Source organism: Macrobrachium rosenbergii, chromosome 58, assembly GCF_040412425.1.
Source record: "Macrobrachium rosenbergii isolate ZJJX-2024 chromosome 58, ASM4041242v1, whole genome shotgun sequence".
In the NCBI taxonomy this organism is placed as follows: domain Eukaryota; kingdom Metazoa; phylum Arthropoda; class Malacostraca; order Decapoda; family Palaemonidae; genus Macrobrachium; species Macrobrachium rosenbergii.
This window is the reverse complement of record NC_089798.1, coordinates 19,744,127-19,764,795: the sequence shown is the minus strand read 5'-3', so window position 1 is coordinate 19,764,795 and position 20,669 is coordinate 19,744,127. Positions and strand designations below refer to the sequence as shown.

The window sequence follows — 20,669 nt, the reverse complement described above, 5'->3', positions numbered from 1 at the left end:
CAAAGGGGATCCTGTGACGACACCATCTACCTGTCGAAAGAGGTCACCCCCATGCGAGAGGAAGGGGGCCTCCTTGGTGCAGATTTGGAGAAGACGTCGAAGAGCATCTTCTGATATGTCAAGAGGCTTGGCATCCGAGTGATAGGCTCTCCTTTAAATAATATCGATGGTTTCGTCCACCAGTACATTCGTGAATTGAATTTCTATGCCCAGCCTTGCAATGGTAGAGTTCGTAGACATAGTATTCAAAATATCGATTAACTCTGCCGGGGAAACTACTGAGTGATGATGAGAGTTAACTTGGGCAATTACTGGGCGCAACAGGTTGCTGGCCTTTTAGGTCTTGACAGTGTCATAACAATACCCTGGCCCGTAGTCTCCAATAATCGTAGGCAGCTTCATTGTCTTGTTATCAGAATTTATCTTCTTGATTATCGTCTTCAGGTTTCTCTTCAGGCCTTTGGTAGGGACCTTACTTAGGAGTTGGAATTTCATAGGATCACTCAGGATGTTGTGCACTTAATATTTCAGTTGCTATATTAGATCCTGATCCCAAGAAGAAGTTAAATGGAGTGCTGATGGCTATTTTAATAAGATATGTCCCTAGAAAGGTCATCAAATTTAGGACAAATGACCAGCCATGGTTTGATGATACATGTAGACGAGCCTACCATGAAAAACAGGCCAAATTCAACGCATGAAGACAAAATCATTCAAATGAAAATGACACCATTTTTGTAGAGTCTCGCAGTGCTGTGAATAGAACTTACCATACAGCCGAGAGAAATTACAATAATTCCTTGAAGTGAAACTTGAAGGAATTACTCAGTCTCATCTGTGGTGGACCAAATTGGCATCATCTATCTTTGGGTCAGGCTCGTCTTCCATTCCACCACCACTAACAGATGGTGGTAGATTGGTTGCTGGCCCTAGGGAAAAGGATGAATTGCTTCATCGAGCTTTTGAAGCCAAGCAATCAGCTGAGGATGTCCCTCTCCCTGATACTTGTCATCCTGCACCTATTCTTACAAAATTTGCATTTCGCTCCAGGGATGTTACGAAAATTCTGGATAATCTTGATAGCTGGGGTGGAGAAGATTCTTCCCTTTGTTTTTTAAAAAGTTTCTAGTGTGTTGTCTCCCAAAATAAGTAGATTCTATAGATTTTTATGTCAACATAGTATCTTTGTGGATGAGCGCAGGCTTAGTAATACAGCACCTGTTCCAAATTTCAAGCCACTATATAAGTATGTGGAATGTAAAGGATTGTTCGCTGATTGTCAATATGCATACAGGAAGCAGTTACTGTAGATACCTGCGATGCTCTTTTAGACTTGACACGCCGTTTGCAAGGGAACCTTGATAAGGGTTTTGAGTGCAGAGTAATTCAAATAGATTTTAGTGTTACTTTCGATTTAGTAACTCACAAGGCACTTATTTATAAACTTCAGAATCTTGGAGTGGGTGGATATGTTTTAGGATTACTTCAAGATTTCCTTACAGGTAAGCAGCAGCGAGTTGCTGTGGATGGGATCTTTAGTGAAAAAAAGACCTGTTGTGTCTTGAGTTCCACAGGGCAGTGTTCTTGGTACACTGTTATTTTTAGTGTATGCAAGTGATATGGTTGTTGGCTTGGAAAACAAGGTTGTTCAGTATGCTGATGATTTTGCACTTGTGGGTGTAGTAAAGTCTCTACTTATGAGAAATGAGGCTGCCCTCAGCCCCACTCGGGACATGAACAGGATCAGGGAATGGTGTAGTCGGTGGGGTATGAGGCTGAACCCCAGTAAAACGAAAACACTATTGACTAGTAGATCTCGTGCAGATTTCCTACCCCATCCTCCCTTTCAGGTGGATGGAACTTTGCTGAATGAGTCTGAAGCTTTAACTATTCTAGGTGTAACTTTTGACTCACATCTAGCTTTTGAGAAACATCTAATGACAGTTTCAGCAAATGCTGCAGGGAAGTTGGGTATTGATCGTAAGGCCTCACATATTTATAAGTGATAAAATTAATGCAACCTGTTTTACGTCATTTACTGAAATACTGTTCTCCGGTGTGGAAGTCTGCTTCTGCCAGAGATTTTTATCTTTTAGACAGAGTGGTTCGTGGTGGCAGGTTTCTGTTTCCTAATAGTAGCAGTTATGACTTGGACCATCGACCATCTCTTGTTTGTCACTTTTTCATAAATTGTATTTCGACAAATCTTCCATATTCACAATTGATCCCTAATGCCCTTTATCTGCCGAGAGAGGGCAACCAGATTCGCTGAACAGCAGCACCAATATGCAGTAAATGTGACTCGTTGTCGAACTTCTCAGTTCCAGAGGTCTTTATTCCTCACACCTCTGGACTGTGGAACAGCCTCCCAGAGGATGTCGTGCAGTTGGAACTTCAGGAGTTCAAGCGAAAATGCAGTGTGACACTATCCTAATACTATTCTTCTTGCATTTTTATACACTTTTATCTATTTATCTATTTATTAATTAATTATTTTAATAAGTGGCATCTCTTCTTTCTGGATTTCCCTTTACCTCCTCTTACTTCTTCCTAATGAACATCATATTCTTTGGAAGCTTGAATTTCAAGTCAGTGGCCCCTATGGGCTTGTTCCATATGAATAGGTTTCATATACTGAATAATAATAATAATAATAATAATAATAATAATAATAATAATAATAATAAACCTCAGCATAAGACATGTCCTAATAGAGCACCAGGAATGCCCATGCTGGTGGCCAGGCAGACAGAGAGAGAGAGAGAGAGAATAAGACCTGCCGACCAAGAGAAATTCTGCACACCCCAATGACGTCATGTTAGTAATTCAAACGTCTGCATGCAGTCATGAAAACCGTGTATGACGATTTATAATACTGTCCTGATGAAGCCGCTGAGAGAGATGGAGAAATGGTACGTCGACTATGAAAGGAAAAAGCAAATTGAAAGAATCTAGAATGATTTTTCTATATTTTGTGAAGCTCGCCAGAAGAGGAAAAAATACAGACTGATAAGAAGACAGTATCTGCGAACAATGCTGTTGACTTCAATAGAAATTGCATAAGAGAGAACATATGCAGAAACAGCACATTTTATATATATATATATATATATATATATATATATATATTTATATTGTTTGTATGTATGCATATATAGAAACACACATACACACATACATACATATATATATATATATATATATATATATATATATATATATATATATATATATATATATACATAGATATATATATATATATATATATATATATATATATATATACTGTATATATATATATATATATATATATATATATATATATATATACTGTATATATATATATATATATATATATATATATATATATATATATATATATATATATATATATATATATATATATATATATATATATATATATATATATATATATATATATATATATACATATATATATTCCTGTTGTCTTTTCTGTACTATATATATATATATATATAAATAAATTTCTGACTCACGTCGGGATCGAACCCAGGTCTCTCAGGTAGGGCGTTACCCACTGGGCCATACAAGTCTAAAAAGTTGGAACCTGAGAGCAACTGCACCCAAGGATTACCTGGGCAAGCTAACTGCTTGCATAGTTTTCCCCAACTTCCCGACTCAGCAATGACCCAATAGACAACATTTCATTGCTGAGTCAGGAAGTTGGGAAAACTCGCTGGTATGCAAGCAGTTAGCTTGCCCAGGTAATTCCTTGGGTGCAGTTCTAGGTTCCAATTCTTTTAGACTTGTATGGCCCAGTGGGTAACGCCCTTTGCTTTCCACCTGAGAGACCTGGGTTCGATCCCGACGTGATCAGAAATTTATTTCTGTTCCACACGTGATTGTGTGTTGATGATTTCTATCTTATTCACTCAGAAGGGATAATTCAGAATGAAATGTTGTCTATTGGGTCATTGCTGAGTCGGGAAGTTGGGGAAAACTCGCTGGTATGCAAGCAGTTAGCTTGCCCAGGTAATTCCTTGGGTGCAGTTGCTCTCAGGTTCCAACTTCTTTTAGACTTGTATGGCCCAGTGGGTAACGCCCTTCCTTTCCACCTGAGAGACCTGGGTTCGATCCCGACGTGAGTCAGAAATTTATTTCTGTTCCACACGTGATTGTGTGTTGATGATTTCTATCTTATTCACTCAGAAGGGATAATTCGAATGAAATGTTGTCTATTGGGTCATTGCTGAGTCAGGAAGTTGGGAAAACTCGCTGGTATGCAAGCAGTTAGCTTGCCCAGGTAATTCCTTGGGTGCAGTTGCTCTCAGGTTCCAACTTCTTTTAGACTTGTATGGCCCATGGGTAACGCCCTTGCTTTCCACCTGAGAGACCTGGGTTCGATCCCGACGTGAGTCAGAAATTTATTTCTGTTCCACACGTGATTGTGTGTTGATGATTTCTATATATATATATATATATATATATATATATATATATATATATATATACAGTATATATGTTGTATTTTGTGTAATATATATATATATATATATATATATATATATATATATATATATATATATATATGTATGTATACATATATATATATATATATATATATATATATATATATATATATATATATATATATATACAGTATATTTATATGTATATGCATATGATATATATATATACTGTGTATATATATACATATATATGTGTATATGTGTGGTGAGTGCATGTTTCCTCTCTTTGGATGCGCCATTGCTACAAGCCTTTCAATCCAGAAGAGAAATAAAAGAAGAAACCTCTTTTTTCCGTGATGGAATTGAACCCACACGCATCAGTAGAACCGAGTCACCTCTGAGTCCACTATGTGACCTATCTATCTCAGCTCATACATATGAATTGAATTGAATATAGGATTTAGGCCGAAGGCCAAGCACTGGGACCAATGAGGTCATTCAGCGCTGAAACGGAAATTGACAGTAAAAGTTTGATAGGTGTAGCAGGAGGAAAACCTCGCGGTAGAACTATGAGAAAATTGTAAGGAGAGGGTGGAAAGTAAGATGTAAAAAAGGGAATATGAAAGGAGGTTCAGTAAAAGGAGCGAAAGGGGTTGCAGCTATGGGCCGAAGGCACGCTGCAAAGAACCTTAAGTAATGACTACAGTTCATCGCATGAGATGCACTGACGGCACTACCTCCTACGGGGAGCTCATGCATATATCTTTTCAAGTGAGGCACATTTTACTTGAGCTGGGCCAACCCCTCCCACCACCATAGCAGATGTCTTACTGGTTGTTAGTGGTGGTGTAATTCAAATAAATATTCAGATCAAAATATCATAAAGTTAGGAAGGTATCCCAATAAGAAGTTATCAGAATCTCTCTCTCTCTCTCTCTCTCTCTCTCTCTCTCTCTCTCTCTCTCTCTCTCTCTCATGATAAGTTTCTTTCAGAGTTACTAATTAAATAAAAGTGGCAAAGATGGAACTTGAACAGTATTTTATAAGCATTCAGTAATCATTTTAGATTACGTTGGAACTTAGCCAAAGAAATGGTTTTGGTTTCAGAATATGCACGGAAGAGTTGGTTTGTATGTATTTGTGTATGAAAATTTGTCAGTTACGTTACAAATTCCATTTATTTCGTGCTTTAAAATGATACAGCGACACAATAACTCATGAATATCAAATTCGCTATACATTGCAAATAATTTACACCAAGAGGGAATTAAATATATATGCACCTACTTGACCGGGATCCGAACCTATGCCTGCCTTGGTTAGAGCACGATGAATTCGAAATTACTGTGGTATCTACCTATCTATCTATCTATCTATCTATCTATCTATCTATCTATCTATCTATCTATCTATCTATATATATATATATATATATATATATATATAGAGAGAGAGAGAGAGAGAGAGAGAGAGAGAGCCATGGAAAGACATCATCATTGTAAGTCTAACGATGTCAATAAGCTTCAGCTCCAGTCAAGTTTTTCACTTTCCCTCCGTGGCTATATACACTCTGTATATTGGTCATATATACATACATACATACATATATATATATATAGTATATATATATATATATATATATATATATATATATATATATATATATATATATATATATATATATATATATATATATATATATATATATATATAAATCTCTTCGGATGTAAATTTTTCCAATGGCAAAGTGAATTCGGTGCTCATGGGTCATTTAAGGATTAATATTTGATTGTATATAATAGTTGCATATAAAATAATCGACAGTTCACATATTTATATCAATATGTTACAAACCTGGTCTTAGCTACCATGGGCTGATTTTCAGTCTAAGTACAGAGCCTGAATGTGACAGGGATGTAACCAACTCAGTTTCTTTTTGGTAGTACTAGCTGTTGTTTTTCCTAAGGGCTTATCGACTCAGGGCAATTGGTTACACAATTTCTTGTAAATTGAAGTGTAACTGAATTTTTGAAATTCCCAAATAAAGATTCTTTTAGGAAAAGTAATATTATATTTTGCTCAGACTTCAGTCTTAAAACAATACAAATAAGAAAGTCATTGGACTTTTTCTTTTCGTTTTTCTTGGTATTATTTTGATGGCTACATAAAGTGGAACGCTTACCAAACGCTTGAAAAATCTCGTCTCTAGAAGAAAACGTAGCTGTTAGCACTCTTCAAACTTTTGCACGTGAAAGGCTGTCATCATTTTCCTTTTTCCACGAGAAAACATTCCAATCTTACTGTCATCAGATATCTTCATATATATATATTTCTAGCTTTAAAGGAGAATGTTTTCTGTTATATCTATCTATTGATTTCAAATGTGCAAAGACGCTGGAGAGAGAGAGAGAGAGAGAGAGAGAGAGAGAGAGAGCCTACTTGTCCAAGTTATTCCATGGAGGAAGGACCGATATATTTAAGAGTAAATTAAGGAATGATATTATTGTGAACAGCAGTCTACATAACCTCTACGAAAATCCACTAAATAAGTATTAGCAATATGTTGGTAGCAAGTTGCTCTCTATTGCTGTCATGGCAATTGATGGCAGGAGTAAATCGTGGCCGTAAACGCTGGAAATGAACTCGTGAATGGGGCGGAATGGAACTTGCAAAGTTAAGGGGGTTAGGTGGGAATGGAGGTATGCGTAGGAGCGCGCGAGTGGGAGGCGCGCCATGTGTATATAGGTGTGTGAAACTCCAGCCCCGCGACACCAGACACAGTGAGTCACAGCCGTAGCGAGTCCTCGCGGCTAATACTGCTCGGTGGAAACACGAGCGACCACGTGGTTTTTCTCTCTTACGTTGCGGACGGACGGACGGACGGACGGACACGAACTCTTCTTCTTCCTTGCTTGTGCACTGCTTCAGCTTGAAGTTTTTCGTCAGCCTTTCGGTGAAGATTGCGTGAATGCTTCTGTTGCCGCGACTTTCATCTGCAAAACGACGCCGATGCAGTTCTTTCTAACTTCATGGCGTTTTCCTTGACTGTGGAGACTTTGTCAAAGTTATGTGTGACGTTGGTTCTCTCATCGTCTGTGTTTCTTCGAGGAAGATTCCATGAAAAGTGGATCTGATTCCAATCTGTGACTTCATAGTTCGCTTCAGTGATTAAAAAGAACCAGTGGAATGACGTTCCTTTCCATGATGGCCTTCACGAAAAACCCCATGAAGACCATCTTGATTACCAGCAGTGTTTCTTTCGTTGTTTTGAGCGTCATGGCGGAAGTCAGCGCCAGCAAATCAGTCCAGCAACAAAGATCATTTAGGTCATCGCCAATGCTTCATATCGTCAACGGCACGGAATCCCTCATACGAGAAAACAAAGACGGGTTCGTTTATTGTTACAGCAATTTGAGAATTCCCGGGAGGCCGTCACCCCTGGCAGTCTTATGGACAGATCCCCAGGGCAAGCCCCTCCTGCCCTTTTCCAAACTAGACGTGAAAAGGGAGAGGATGTTTTCCGTCCAGCAAGATTTCTTTAGGCCCAATGCTTACCTGGTCTTCAGGAACTTCGACGAGACCTTGGAAGGCGTGTACACCTGCAACCTGCTCTACCTGGGCAAACTCGTGGCGTTGCGGTCAATTCATCTCAAGCTGTTTCGACCGACATTCCGTGTGGTTGCGTTACCGAGGTGCTTGACGGTAAGGGCAGGAGGCACGGTACTGATCCCTTCTCCTGTCACAGGTCACCCGGAAAGACCTCCCTACTGGAGAAGAATAGGCGGGGACGATGACCCGTCCACGGTGCTTCAGCTGCCAACAGGGCTCCTCGTACAGGGCATTCAAGGTGGGTCACGGCCGTTGGCCAAGCCGCTGACGTTCACATCACTTTTCTAATCATTAGCTGGGCCGGGAATGAAGGCGCGTTGTGTTGGGGTGAGGCTCAGAACTCTCTCTCTCTCTCTCTCTCTCTCTCTCTCTCTCTCTCTCTCTCTCTCTCTCTCTCTCTCTCTGCGAAACATTCACTCGCTTTCAAGAGGAAACCAGCTCAAGAAATCTGTCAAATAAAATAAGTCTCGAGATTTTTTATAGCCGATTAAAACTGTGCAAGAAATAAGTATAGGCTAATAACACGAGTCAAATAAAAAGTTGCACCAACACCCGAAATCACGAACAGTTCGACATTCCAGAATACGAAGAATAACTGCCAAAGTTTGATACCTGGCTATGTTCCATACACAACTGTGATTTCGAATAAAAAAGAAAATTTTCAAGCCAGATGTGCAAAGTCCAGATTTCATTTTGCCTAACAATTTTTCCTACCAGAATAGGGTAATATGGAAATACACACACGCACACACACACACATATATATACATACACACACACACACACACACACACACACACACATATATATATATATATATATATATATATATATATATATATATATATATATATATATATATATATATATATATATTATATCGCGTGAGTAGGGGAAGGAAGAGAGAAATGATTTATTGCAGCTGCATCTCTGCAATTTCAGAGAGATTTGATCATTCACACTGATTAGGAGGTTTTTATAGAGACTAACGATATTAACTGATATGCAGTATTTGTTGTTTTAATGACGTACACCGCAGAATTCCTCTGACGTAGCTCGAAAGGGGTTTTCATGAATGTAACAATTATGTATCACAAGCATTCGCTTTTTTACGCTTATCTTAGCCTACTTATTCGCTTCACGTACTCGTGTATCGGCGAAACAACGAAGCCATTCACACATAAAAAGAACGACCGAGCGAGAAAGATCATCCGCGCTTTCTCACACAAAGGAGAAGAGGAACATGGAAGTCTCAATCGGCTTTTGGAGGTTCAAAGTGGCAACACCACTCTTTTCCTCTTTTCCCGGTCGGGAACAGTTGTTATCAGTTTCCATCCCTGAATATATATATATATATATATATATATATATATATATATATATATATATATATATATATATATATATATATATATATATATATATGTGTGTGTGTGTGTGTGTGTGTGTGTGTGTGTTCTGTTAGTTCTGTTGTGTTGTTATGACCTAGATGTACACGCATAAGTAATTATATGCTTATAGTGAGTATCCGGTAGTCAGTAAAAAAAAATTGTATAAAACAAGATATAAAACACTTAAGAAATGCTCCGAAGTTTCTTCGGTGCAATCGAGTTTTCTGTACAGCCGCTGGCGTATAATCAAGGCAACCGAATATAGATCTATCTTTCGGTGGTCTCAGTATAATGCTGTAAGAGCCGCGGCCCATGAAACTTTAACCATGGGCTGGTGGTGGCCTATCCTATATCGTTGCCAGAACCACGATTATGGATAACTTTAACCTTAAATAAAATTTAAAAAATTCTGAGGCTAGATAACTGCAATTTGGTAAGTTTGATGATTGGAGGGTGGATGATCACCATACCAATTTGCAGCCCTCTAGCCTCAGTAGTTTTTAAGATCTGAGGGCAGACAGAAAAAGTGCGAACGGACAGACAAAGCCGACACAATAGTTTTCTTTTACAGAAAACTAAAAAGAGACTTTTTGTCACGATGACAGAAGAGTTTGGGAAAAGAAGGTAAAATATATCGAAGCAGAACTGGCGAAATGTGTTGTGTTATTTGAAGGTTGTTTAAATAAGGAACAATTGATTATCAAGATATCTGAAGTCACATTTATTATAATGGTTTACAACAGGTTTCCAGCCTCTCTTGATCTGGGTCTCTTACCCTCAGTTCAAAATTGCCATATTTATAAGCAAAAATGTATGTCGCAACGTCTTTGTAGAATATAATTCTTAATTTTCATGATTTGTTTCTTAAGATACCGACACACACACAAAATATCATACTGAACAGTTCAACTTATCGATGTTCCCCTCCTCCTTGGGAAGGACGAAAATACTGATGTCCCCATTTTGCACAACGTTTATCAGAGAGAGAGAGAGAGAGAGAGAGAGAGAGAGAGAGAGAGAGAGAGGTGGGGGAAGGTGAATACAGTATATCAGTGTGGTCATTTATGGAGGCGATGAGATGCTTCATTCTTCCTTGTCAGCAGGCTTTTAAATGGATGCATCACAAGTACCCATGACGTTTCTTGTAACATCGGACTACAGTACTTACATAATGTTTATTCTGGTCGACAGTTTAAGTATATCTTAGTTTAACCAGACCACTGAGCTGATTAACAGCTCTCCTAGGGCTGGCCCGAAGGATTAGATTTATTTTACATGGCTAAGAACCAACTGGTTACCTAGCAACGGGACCTACAGCTTATTGTGGAATCCACACCAAATTATGACAGTAAAATCGAAGTCCTCGACAAGTAGAGAAACCTGTCGTTTTCTTCAAAATATCATCCACGAAATTCTTATCATTCAAAGAGACTAACGCTCGGCGTCAGTAATGGAATCAAATTGGACTTAGGTGGAAGGTTTGGTCCTAATTCTCGGTGTGAACTGCTTTCTTTCTATTAAGAAATCTTTATAGTTCAGCCCAGAGGTGGCTGTTATTCCAAGTGTTATATGTATGGTGTGTGTATGTCTGTTCTTAGACCTCAAAGATGGATTTCACCTGGAAACTGCAGTATGCAGACGACACGAATTTCATCTCTATAGTGAACCATACATTTCGAATTTTGGTGAAAACATCCAATATGGAGATCTTCAGCTTTGCGCTACATCTCCCTTCTCTAACCTCCCTTTCTATAACTTCCTTCATTATTCGATCAAAGATATTAAACAGCTGTGGAGACATAATACACCCTTACTTTAAATACAATTTTTTCTACATCAAATCATCATCGACTCTCATATGCATATTTGAACACAAGTTGCACTTTCTTCTTAAAAGTTTCCCATTCCTCTCAGTTCATTATTATTTATATCATACATATTCATCTCCAACATTGCATTTCTCTTTTCATCATTTATATATATATATATATATATATATATATATATATATATATATATATATATATATATATATATATATATATATATATACTGTGACAGAGTGAGCAGAAAGACGATGAAATATGCATATGTTCAAAGAAAGCAGTCCAGGTGGTGTTCACCTTAATTCAGACAGGAAAAAGGGCAGCGCTTTTGCCTAGAGGTTGACTATACAGTATATTTCCAACGGTGACGGAGTTCAAGAAGCGGGAGGAAGCTACTCTCCTGAGCAATAATAATTAGAGGAACAGTGAACTATAGCTATCAACAGATACAATGGGAATCTTTTGCAGCCAGTGTTCTGACCTAAAAGAAATATTGCCCTCGAAACAACCTTTTAATAATTCACAAAACATCTTACACTTACGCACAGTGCATCAATTCCTTTCTTTGTGTCTTACTTCCTCCTTTTCCATTTTCCCTTCAGGATACTTCTTTATTCACAGACTCGGTTTGGCCTAATAGAATATTTCACATCATTCAGTTACCTTATACAGGTAAAATGTAAGTTAGCTTCCGAGTTGAGACTTTTATTATTTAATATTTTTCTTCTAACTGCATTGACATGCCTAATTTACTTCAAGAATCGTCACTGAAATATATTCGTGCCATTTTCGGTCTAGTCCTAGTCAGGTGTTCACGAAGGAAACGATTTTCCTCTCACAAAGGCAGCGAGGTCCAAAGAATGTCCAGAGGGACGAATCAGGGTAGCACTGAAATGCACTCTATTTTTAAATAACCTACAATAAGGACAGGGGATGTCTAGCATGGATAAAAACAAGATTGCAAAATTTAAGCCTAAAACCTTTGTTTTTGGCTTAAATGAAATGATATGAAAATTACTATTAAAAATTAATGAGACACAATCAAATTAAACTACTGAATAAAGGCTCTAAAACAAATGCAAAAAGCTTGAAGGGAATCTGCTGTTTCATATAGCCACACTGGAGGCTCATGAACAGCACATTAGCATTAAATACCCTCAATGAGACTCTGGCAATTTGTACTTAACAGGCACTGACAAAAGTAATATGATCACAATTAATCTGAAGTTGTAGCGTATCCAGAACATCAATGATTTGCAAAAAAGTCTTGAAGCATATTGGCAGCTGTTCACCGTGCAAAGAGTAACTATTATCGAACGAAGCAGTTTCATAGTAAACATGCCCCAGTGCTCTAGATGGCTAACAGGCTACTGGGTTCCCATAGACTTATTTGGCCATAAGGGTAGGTCGTGTGTCTTTTGAAAGGGCCAATGGGCAGTTATAAGATGGCGCTTACAAAGTGAACATGGATGACAGTACTTCAGCGTAATGGCACCAAGTGGTTGCTGGCCATCGCTAGTTATTACTGGCTGGTGAGCACTGATGGGCTTAGCCATGACCAGCAGTATGACAAGCTTTCGAAGATGAAGGTTCATCTGAACAAGAACTAAATTCATGGGGTTTATGCAGGGCCCATTGGTTAGTCGGACTGCCACTAAGAGGTCGCTGGCTAGTCAGGGTTAAATAAACACTGGATATACCTAAGCGGGAAGTGCTTAACAGAAGGCTGGCTGCTCCCACATAGCTGCAAAGCATATTGGCAGTCATCATGCTGGCCCTCAGGATTTACTGAATAGAAGGTCTGATCCATCGTTTACCAGACTTTCCCTCCCTATAATGCCAAATAAGCCATTCTGGGGAGAGATGGATCAAAATGTTCTTCCGGTTTAGGGGGAACAGGAGGCAGGCCTCACAAATTGTTTTGAGACCCAGCATTCCCTTGAAAACAAATTAAGGAGTATGAATGCAATGAAGTGAATATAGATATTATGTTCATTAATTTCCTGATGTGATGCAAAGAAAAGGATTTCAAGCCAAAGTAATGGCAAAATGATTTATAATGTTTAGAGCTATGACTTATCTATCTATCTATCTATTATATAAATTTATATATATATATATATATATATATATATATATATATATATATATATATATATATATATATATATATATATATATATATATATATATTGTACAATTGTATGCATATATGTTATAAATATACATATATATATATATATATATATATATATATATATATATATATAATATATATATATACAGTATATAATACAGTATATAATGCTATAATTTTTTTCTTTATTAGCTTTGTAAGAGAAATAATAATCTGGTGAAATGTAAAAGTAGTTTTCATATTCCTCTTTCAAATGCCGAATCATGGATGAAATCCAAGTGCAGGAAAATTCCAAAGTAGAGGCTGCTTCCTATAACTACACTGACTGCTCATAGGGAGCACACATTCTCCCTCTCGCCCGTTCTCTCGCGGCATCCTCACGCGACCTGAATTTCCACGCCTTCCTGACCCAGCGCTTCTTCCACTCTCAGCAACATTTCCTTGCTATCTCCATTTTTCTCTTTGCTAAAACTGAAAAAGTATACTCAGAGTAACGCTGTTTGATTATTACGTATCATCATTCGTCTCTCCATCCATACTCCTATACAATTAATATCAACGATTTCCCGGGAAATGACTTGGGGCACAGGTCATTCTTAGATTTTAAAGTTTTTTGCTTGTTTCATTACTGGTTGCCATTCCAAATAAGAAGATCCTTCACGTTGCTTGGCTTAGGCCTTTGCTTATGAAACCTGAACTCACGGCGTCATTCATGTATTCATTCATGAAGGGGGTTATGTTTTCAGCAGGGTCAGAGTAAGAGTGTGAGTGCATTTTTCTGCGTTTGCTTTAACCTACCCCAGAAACGAGTGCAAAAAGTCATTGGCAAACAACGTCCAGAGCGGACGTCTATGAGGCTCGATGATTTGTCGGCGCTGGAACCCTCTTCCATAATTGTCTCAACATGCGAAAAAAAATCTGATTTTGTCACACGCAGATATGCTAATCAAATTTAGTAGATTGATGGAAGTTATTTTCTTCTCTCAAAATCAGATCTGTGGGATCTGCGTACTGCTCGGAGCTGCCAGTGGTCGAGGTATGCTCTTTTATGAAAATAAAACATTATTAAATTTTGCAGACAACAGTTTAACAACTAATGACTGATTCTTAAATTCTCAGTAGAAGTTTTCGTGACAAAGAAACGGCGGGGGGGAGGGGGGCGCAGAAGACTGCCCGAATCAATGTCAGTCGGAGGATGTTAGTGAACATCTCTCAAGTGATGACAAGACAAGCCTGCCCCGACAGAGGATTCAAGGGAGGGAGGGAGGGAGGGAGAGGCACAAAACTGAGCTTCCAGTTGGCAGCTTCGGAGACTGAGATGAAATTATTTGTCAGTTCAAGCACAGTGATGAGAGGAAAAAAAAGAAAGCCTTTCTGTATGGCTTCCACGTTACAAACAATAATTTATTAGACAAGCGAATCCCAAAAAAGAATGAAAAAAAATGTGACCAGTCTTCATGCAGTTTGATGTAAAGTTACACTGAGTTTGACTGAAAGACGTGCTAAGATATTTAGAAATAGGTGCCTTTATATCTGAATTAAAAGTACAGAGATCAAATGAAAAAAAAAGCCATGCAAGCAAAGATATTATGCCACTAGCGGATCCAGAAAATTTCGTGAGGGGGCCACCAATTTTCATATTATACACATATATATACATATATACATATTATATATATATATGCATATATATATATATATATATATATATATATATATATATATATATATATATATATATATATATATATATATATATATATACATATATATATATACAGTATATTTCTTCAGCATATCATTCAGTATTTAAGTAGAAATTATGAAATGGACAGCAATCGCCTGTTCTATCAGGAAATACCGATATTATTATCATTAAGATTATTGTTAATAATATCATTTTTTTCTCATTTTTATATTTCTGATTTATGTTATTATTATTATTTAAATCCTCATTATTTTACATTGGGGAGGGGGCGGCGGGCCAAGGTGCAACCCCCCCATCTGGATCTACTAGTGAATTATGCTCCTTAAGAATATCGTCCTTCCACTACAGTAGAAGAAACTCGAGTTCCAGGGCTGCTTTCAGGTCATCTTTCTGCAAAACCACGAAGGTTTTGTTGGATTATACAATTATTATTTACTTGGACATGCAATGTTGTATTCACTAGCTTTATTGATGTATTATAGAGTCGCTTTTATGCAGTTAGATAGTGTTACAGGTACTATATAGATTTGCCGTGAGAATACCTAAATACAGGAACATCGTTAAAGGTGCGCGTTGCGATTCCCTTCAAGCGTCCAGAGTATTGTAGGACAGGGTAATATTGTTGTTAGCAATATTATTGCAGCACAGCACCAAAATTTCCTGTGAATGACACATTGATTGTTGTTGCCTCTTATCTGGAAGTGATGTTGACCTTTTCAGCCGCACACTAATAAACTTTCTGAATTTGTCAGGAAACAATCGGTTAAAGAAAACGAAAACACCATTAGTCTTTTTTTTTTATTCTATTTTATTTGTACTGTAAATGTGCGAAACATCTTATTTCCACTGTAAATAAATAACTGAGATATGACTTGTGACAGGTAATGTGAAAAGTAATCCAAGTAGTTTTTTATTTTTGTTTATTTTTTTATCAGAGTAAATCCACTTAAACAAATGAGTTTGAGTAACCGTGACTGTATATGATTAAAGCACTTTTGGTGTTATTCATGAAACTGAATTTACCGGTGTTTTGTTGACACTTGCTCATTGATTGCAACATCGTTTCGTAGCTGCGAGACTTGAAACGTCATTTGATTCGACTGCGATCGGCGACCCATTGCCAGATGCTTTGCCTGTTGACAGGCAATGTCTGAACTCGGCCTGCGTGATTCCATGTATTGACTGATGTCCGGGACGAGCGATGACGCTATGGTCAGCACCGAGTTTCTGCAAGCGCCCATTAGCTAGTCTGGCGCCAAAAAATTGCAGAGGCGAGGTCAACTTGAGAGAAAGGAACCCAGAGAAGACTTTCGTGCGATGGAAGATTAATCCTTCCTTTTCATGATTGCTATACGAAAAAACGCAGCCACTGAGTTACTTGGAAACCATCGATAAGCGGAAGGCGCCATCTTTTAAAAATCTGGTTTTCCTCAAAAAAAAAATCGGTTTGGTATTTTTGGTTTTCCTAAAATCATTAAAAATTTCTTTGACTGTGATGATGATAACCCGTGAGCATTTTCGAAAGAACATGATGGTTGTTATGAAACATCACGCAGTTTTGTTACCAGATCACCTTCCGTATAAAAAAAATAACTTTTTTTATTATCAAAGCTTCTGACTGTATTTCGACACCGATATTTAAGCTCCATTCAGCTAATTCATTGAATGCATTTATCGCGTTATAAAATATTTCAGTTAAATTAAAGCAGACACGCGCCTCCATCTACACATTCTCTGTTTCCTTCGACTGTTATCAATAGCTTCAGTCCTCGTCAGCTCCGTGGCGGGGTAGTGCCCTCAGTGCACAGCATGCGGTGCATTGTAGGCATTACTTAATGTTCTTTGCAGCGTCCCTTTGCCCCTGGCTGCAACCCCTTTTATTCTTTTTACTCTACCTCCGTCCATATTCTCTTTCTTCCGTCTTGTTTTCCACCCTCTCCTAACAATTGATTTATGGTGCAACTGCAAGGCTTTCATCCTGTTACACTTTTCAAATCTTTCTACTGTCAAATTCTGTCTCAGGGCTGAATGACCTCTAGGTCCCAGCGCTTGGCCTTTGGCTTAAATTCTATATGCTCCATTCTGTTCTCATCAAGATTACCACATTAAAAGTATAGCGTGCTCCTTACGGGTTGATTAAATTCCTGATCATATTTTAACAACTCACACGATCTGATTGTTATCATGTCTAGATTTTAGATTTTGTGAATTCGATTGAAATTCGCCCCTGAAACACTGATCATCTTTCTTTCCAGAATCTGCTGTTTACCGCGCAGTGGCTCGCCTGGGCGGAGGCCTGACCCACCAACAGGATGTGACTTTGTCGGTTGTCCTGCATGACGGAAGGGTGAAGGAATTGAGGACTAAGCCTCGGGTAGCAACTTCAGCCCCATCAAAGTGTCTGCGGGGACCCGTGCCCGGGGCACCTCTCTACTCCTCCAGCGTTGTCATCGCCAATGACCTCATCGCCGACATGCAGATGGCAGCTTGCTGCAGCAGCCCAGAAGACGGGAGACAGAAATAGATACGGAGAGACGCAGGGAACTGGGAAGCCTCCACTACCAGCGGTGTTGCGCGAGTCCAGCAATCAACAGTGAAGGTTCTTGGATGACTGGGGAAAGAAAGAACTCATGATGTTAAACCTAGGAAACAAAACAAGATCTGGACGATTCTGACCGTCAATATGTCATTCCTCCGAGCATGACACCTACGGTTACCAAGAGCTCATAGAAAGGATGACAACTTGCGATGCAGAAATATTCTGAACCTGTGTTTTATCTAACGGTAAAACTAAAATAAATAAATCAATAAAAAATAAGTAGACAATTAAATAGAAGAAAATACGGGTTTGAAAGATTAAGATTTGATTGAGGTCCCTGACTCGACAACATAAAGATTAAAAACCATAGGGAATTAACGTTGGCACTTTCTTTATCCAGCTCAAGTTCTTAGTGATGAAGATGTTCCGACTGAAATCTTTTAAGCCTTCACTTCGTAAATCCATCCTGTCTGGGAGGCTTGCACTTCGCTATATTAGTCCAGACTTCAGTTTTATGGTGCCATGACCAGTTTAGTAAAGCTTTGGATAGAATAAAAAATCTTCTTAGGTCAGAGACACCTGGTAACGCAGGGAAGACAGTTGTCCGAACATTTGGAGTTTGGATTAAAAGACTTCAGAGTAAAAAAGTAAAGAGACACGCTCTAGTCTCATACTGAAGATAACTTAAAATAAAGAGCTTAAAAGGTATAGCCAATCTTTAAGAAAACATTATTTACAAGAAGGATTAACTGATAGACTTAATGTTGTAATCTGGTCTCACAACGATCCAGTTATTTTGACTTTTATGTCTGTACGAATACTAACAAAAAGCTTTCACTAGCTGTATATATGAATATACGGAGCTCAAGCGGATATCCCAAATGTTTAGCCACTTTGTATAATTTCTATTTTGGTATGCCTTTGTTTGCTGGGCAAAATTAAAGCCTACCTATTCAAGCTATGTTGTTGATCATTTGCTTCAAAAAGGAAAACACTTGTGTATTTTAAAATCAAAGGTTATTGTAGATAATGACTTGGCGCTCATAAATATATATAATTCATTATTGTGTACGGAAAATTTCACACGTGTAGTTACAGATACTAACAAATATGCTTACAGTTCTCAAATATTTATATACTTGTAAGCATTCACTGAATGTTAATAAATTATGTATTTACTACTGACCACTTAATGAATCCCAAAAGAACAGCTCTGGACAAAAAGAGTTGATCTCCATTGTGTTAATAAGCGTTAGATAAAAGTGACCTCCTTTCCCACTAAGCTTGAGCTCGAAGTTTAATGGCTCAGTCCTGCTGTCACAGCAGACGCGGAACGGGGACTGGTTCAGGAGGCCTCTTCGCTCGCTCGCATTGGAGATGAACCCAAACCCCTTTCAATAATTGAGCTCATTTTAAGCGCAGAACTGTCAAAAATCACTCATTCAAGCGAAAAGTGAGACCATTTGAAGTGCTTGGCATAATGAAAATGAGAAGAGATTCTACGATAATATCTCTTCTTGCAATAAAACGCAATACTTTTCTCTCTCTCTCTCTCTCTCTCTCTCTCTCTCTCTCTCTCTCTCTATATATATATATATATATATATATATATATATATATATATCTCTCTCTATATATATATATATATATATATATATATATATATATATATATATATATATATGTGTGTGTATGTATATATATATATGTATATATATACACATACACATACACACATACTATACTGTATATATATATATATATATATATATATATATATATATATATATATATATATATATATATATACACATATATATATATATACACACACACATATATATATATATATATATATATATATATATATATATATATATATATATATAATTGTAATAGCCACAATGCCCTCTTAACTTTCTCTAATTCTTCGTGCTTTTTTGGATACGCTTGTCACTGCAAAGCCTTAAGATCCAAGTGCAAGAAGTATGAAGAAATTCTGACGTCCGGTAGCGGGAAACGAACCTGGGTCCCCTAATCAGAACTAGGTACCATTGTCGACCTGACCACATAGTCAGGTCGACAATGGTACCTGGTCATGTTGTTCTGATTATGGGACCTGGTTGGTACCTGGATATGCTTGTCACTACAAAGCCAAGGCTTTGTAGTGACAAGCATATCAAAAAGCGCAGAGAATTCGAGAAAGTTAAGAGGGATTGTGGCTATTACAATTACATATGTGTCTGGTAAAAGGTGACCAGTAGATTCTACACACACACACACACACACACACACACACACACACACACACACATATATATATATATATATATATATATATATATATATATATATATATATATATAAAATAGTCTGATAACCAATCTGATAACCAATTTCGTAACTATTGACATTTCTTTATATAGTTGTTTTTCTAATATTATGATTGTTATATTATAATATATATATATATATATATATATATATATATATATATATATATATATATATATATATATATATATGATAATATTATGAATATTAATAAAAATAAGTATATAAAGAAATGTCAACAGTTATGAAACTGGTTATCAGATTGTTTTCATATTCTTAATCCTCGCCGATTTTCACCACATACATTCAGCTCTGGTATTTTGAAAGGTCCCCACAGGCTAACATGCAGCCTTAATCCTTGACCTTAATGAGGGCATTGTTGCTTCTGTAGCTAAAGTCCTGATCTAGTTCCCTGCGTTGTCGACGAGATTTTACTCTTAAGCATTAAGCATGAATCTGTTTTGCTCTAACTTCTCTCCTAATCCTTAATTTCACTGCTCTTGATCATCAGAATAATTTGAGTGTGTGTGTGCATAAATCTCTGTTCCTTAAAAAAACTTATTCTTTTCATATATAAGCCAAGCTTAAAGATGCTCTGCACAGACATCAATTAAGCTTTGAACTTCAATGGACGCTCCCTTGTTAAGTAGGTTTAGTTTTATTTACCTTCCTGG

At 37.4% G+C, this 20,669-nt stretch overlaps 1 protein-coding gene across 1 annotated transcript; it reads left to right on the top strand.

Annotated features, from left to right (window-relative positions):
- The first annotated feature begins 7,218 nt into the window (after window positions 1-7,218).
- On the top strand, window positions 7,219-18,840 carry LOC136837160 (uncharacterized). Its single transcript, XM_067101829.1, has 2 exons — window positions 7,219-8,298; window positions 17,378-18,840. The coding sequence occupies exons 1-2, from the start codon at window positions 7,638-7,640 to the stop codon at window positions 17,644-17,646; spliced, it is 930 nt and encodes a 309-aa protein (XP_066957930.1). The 5' UTR covers window positions 7,219-7,637; the 3' UTR covers window positions 17,647-18,840.
- The last annotated feature ends 1,829 nt before the right edge of the window (window positions 18,841-20,669 follow it).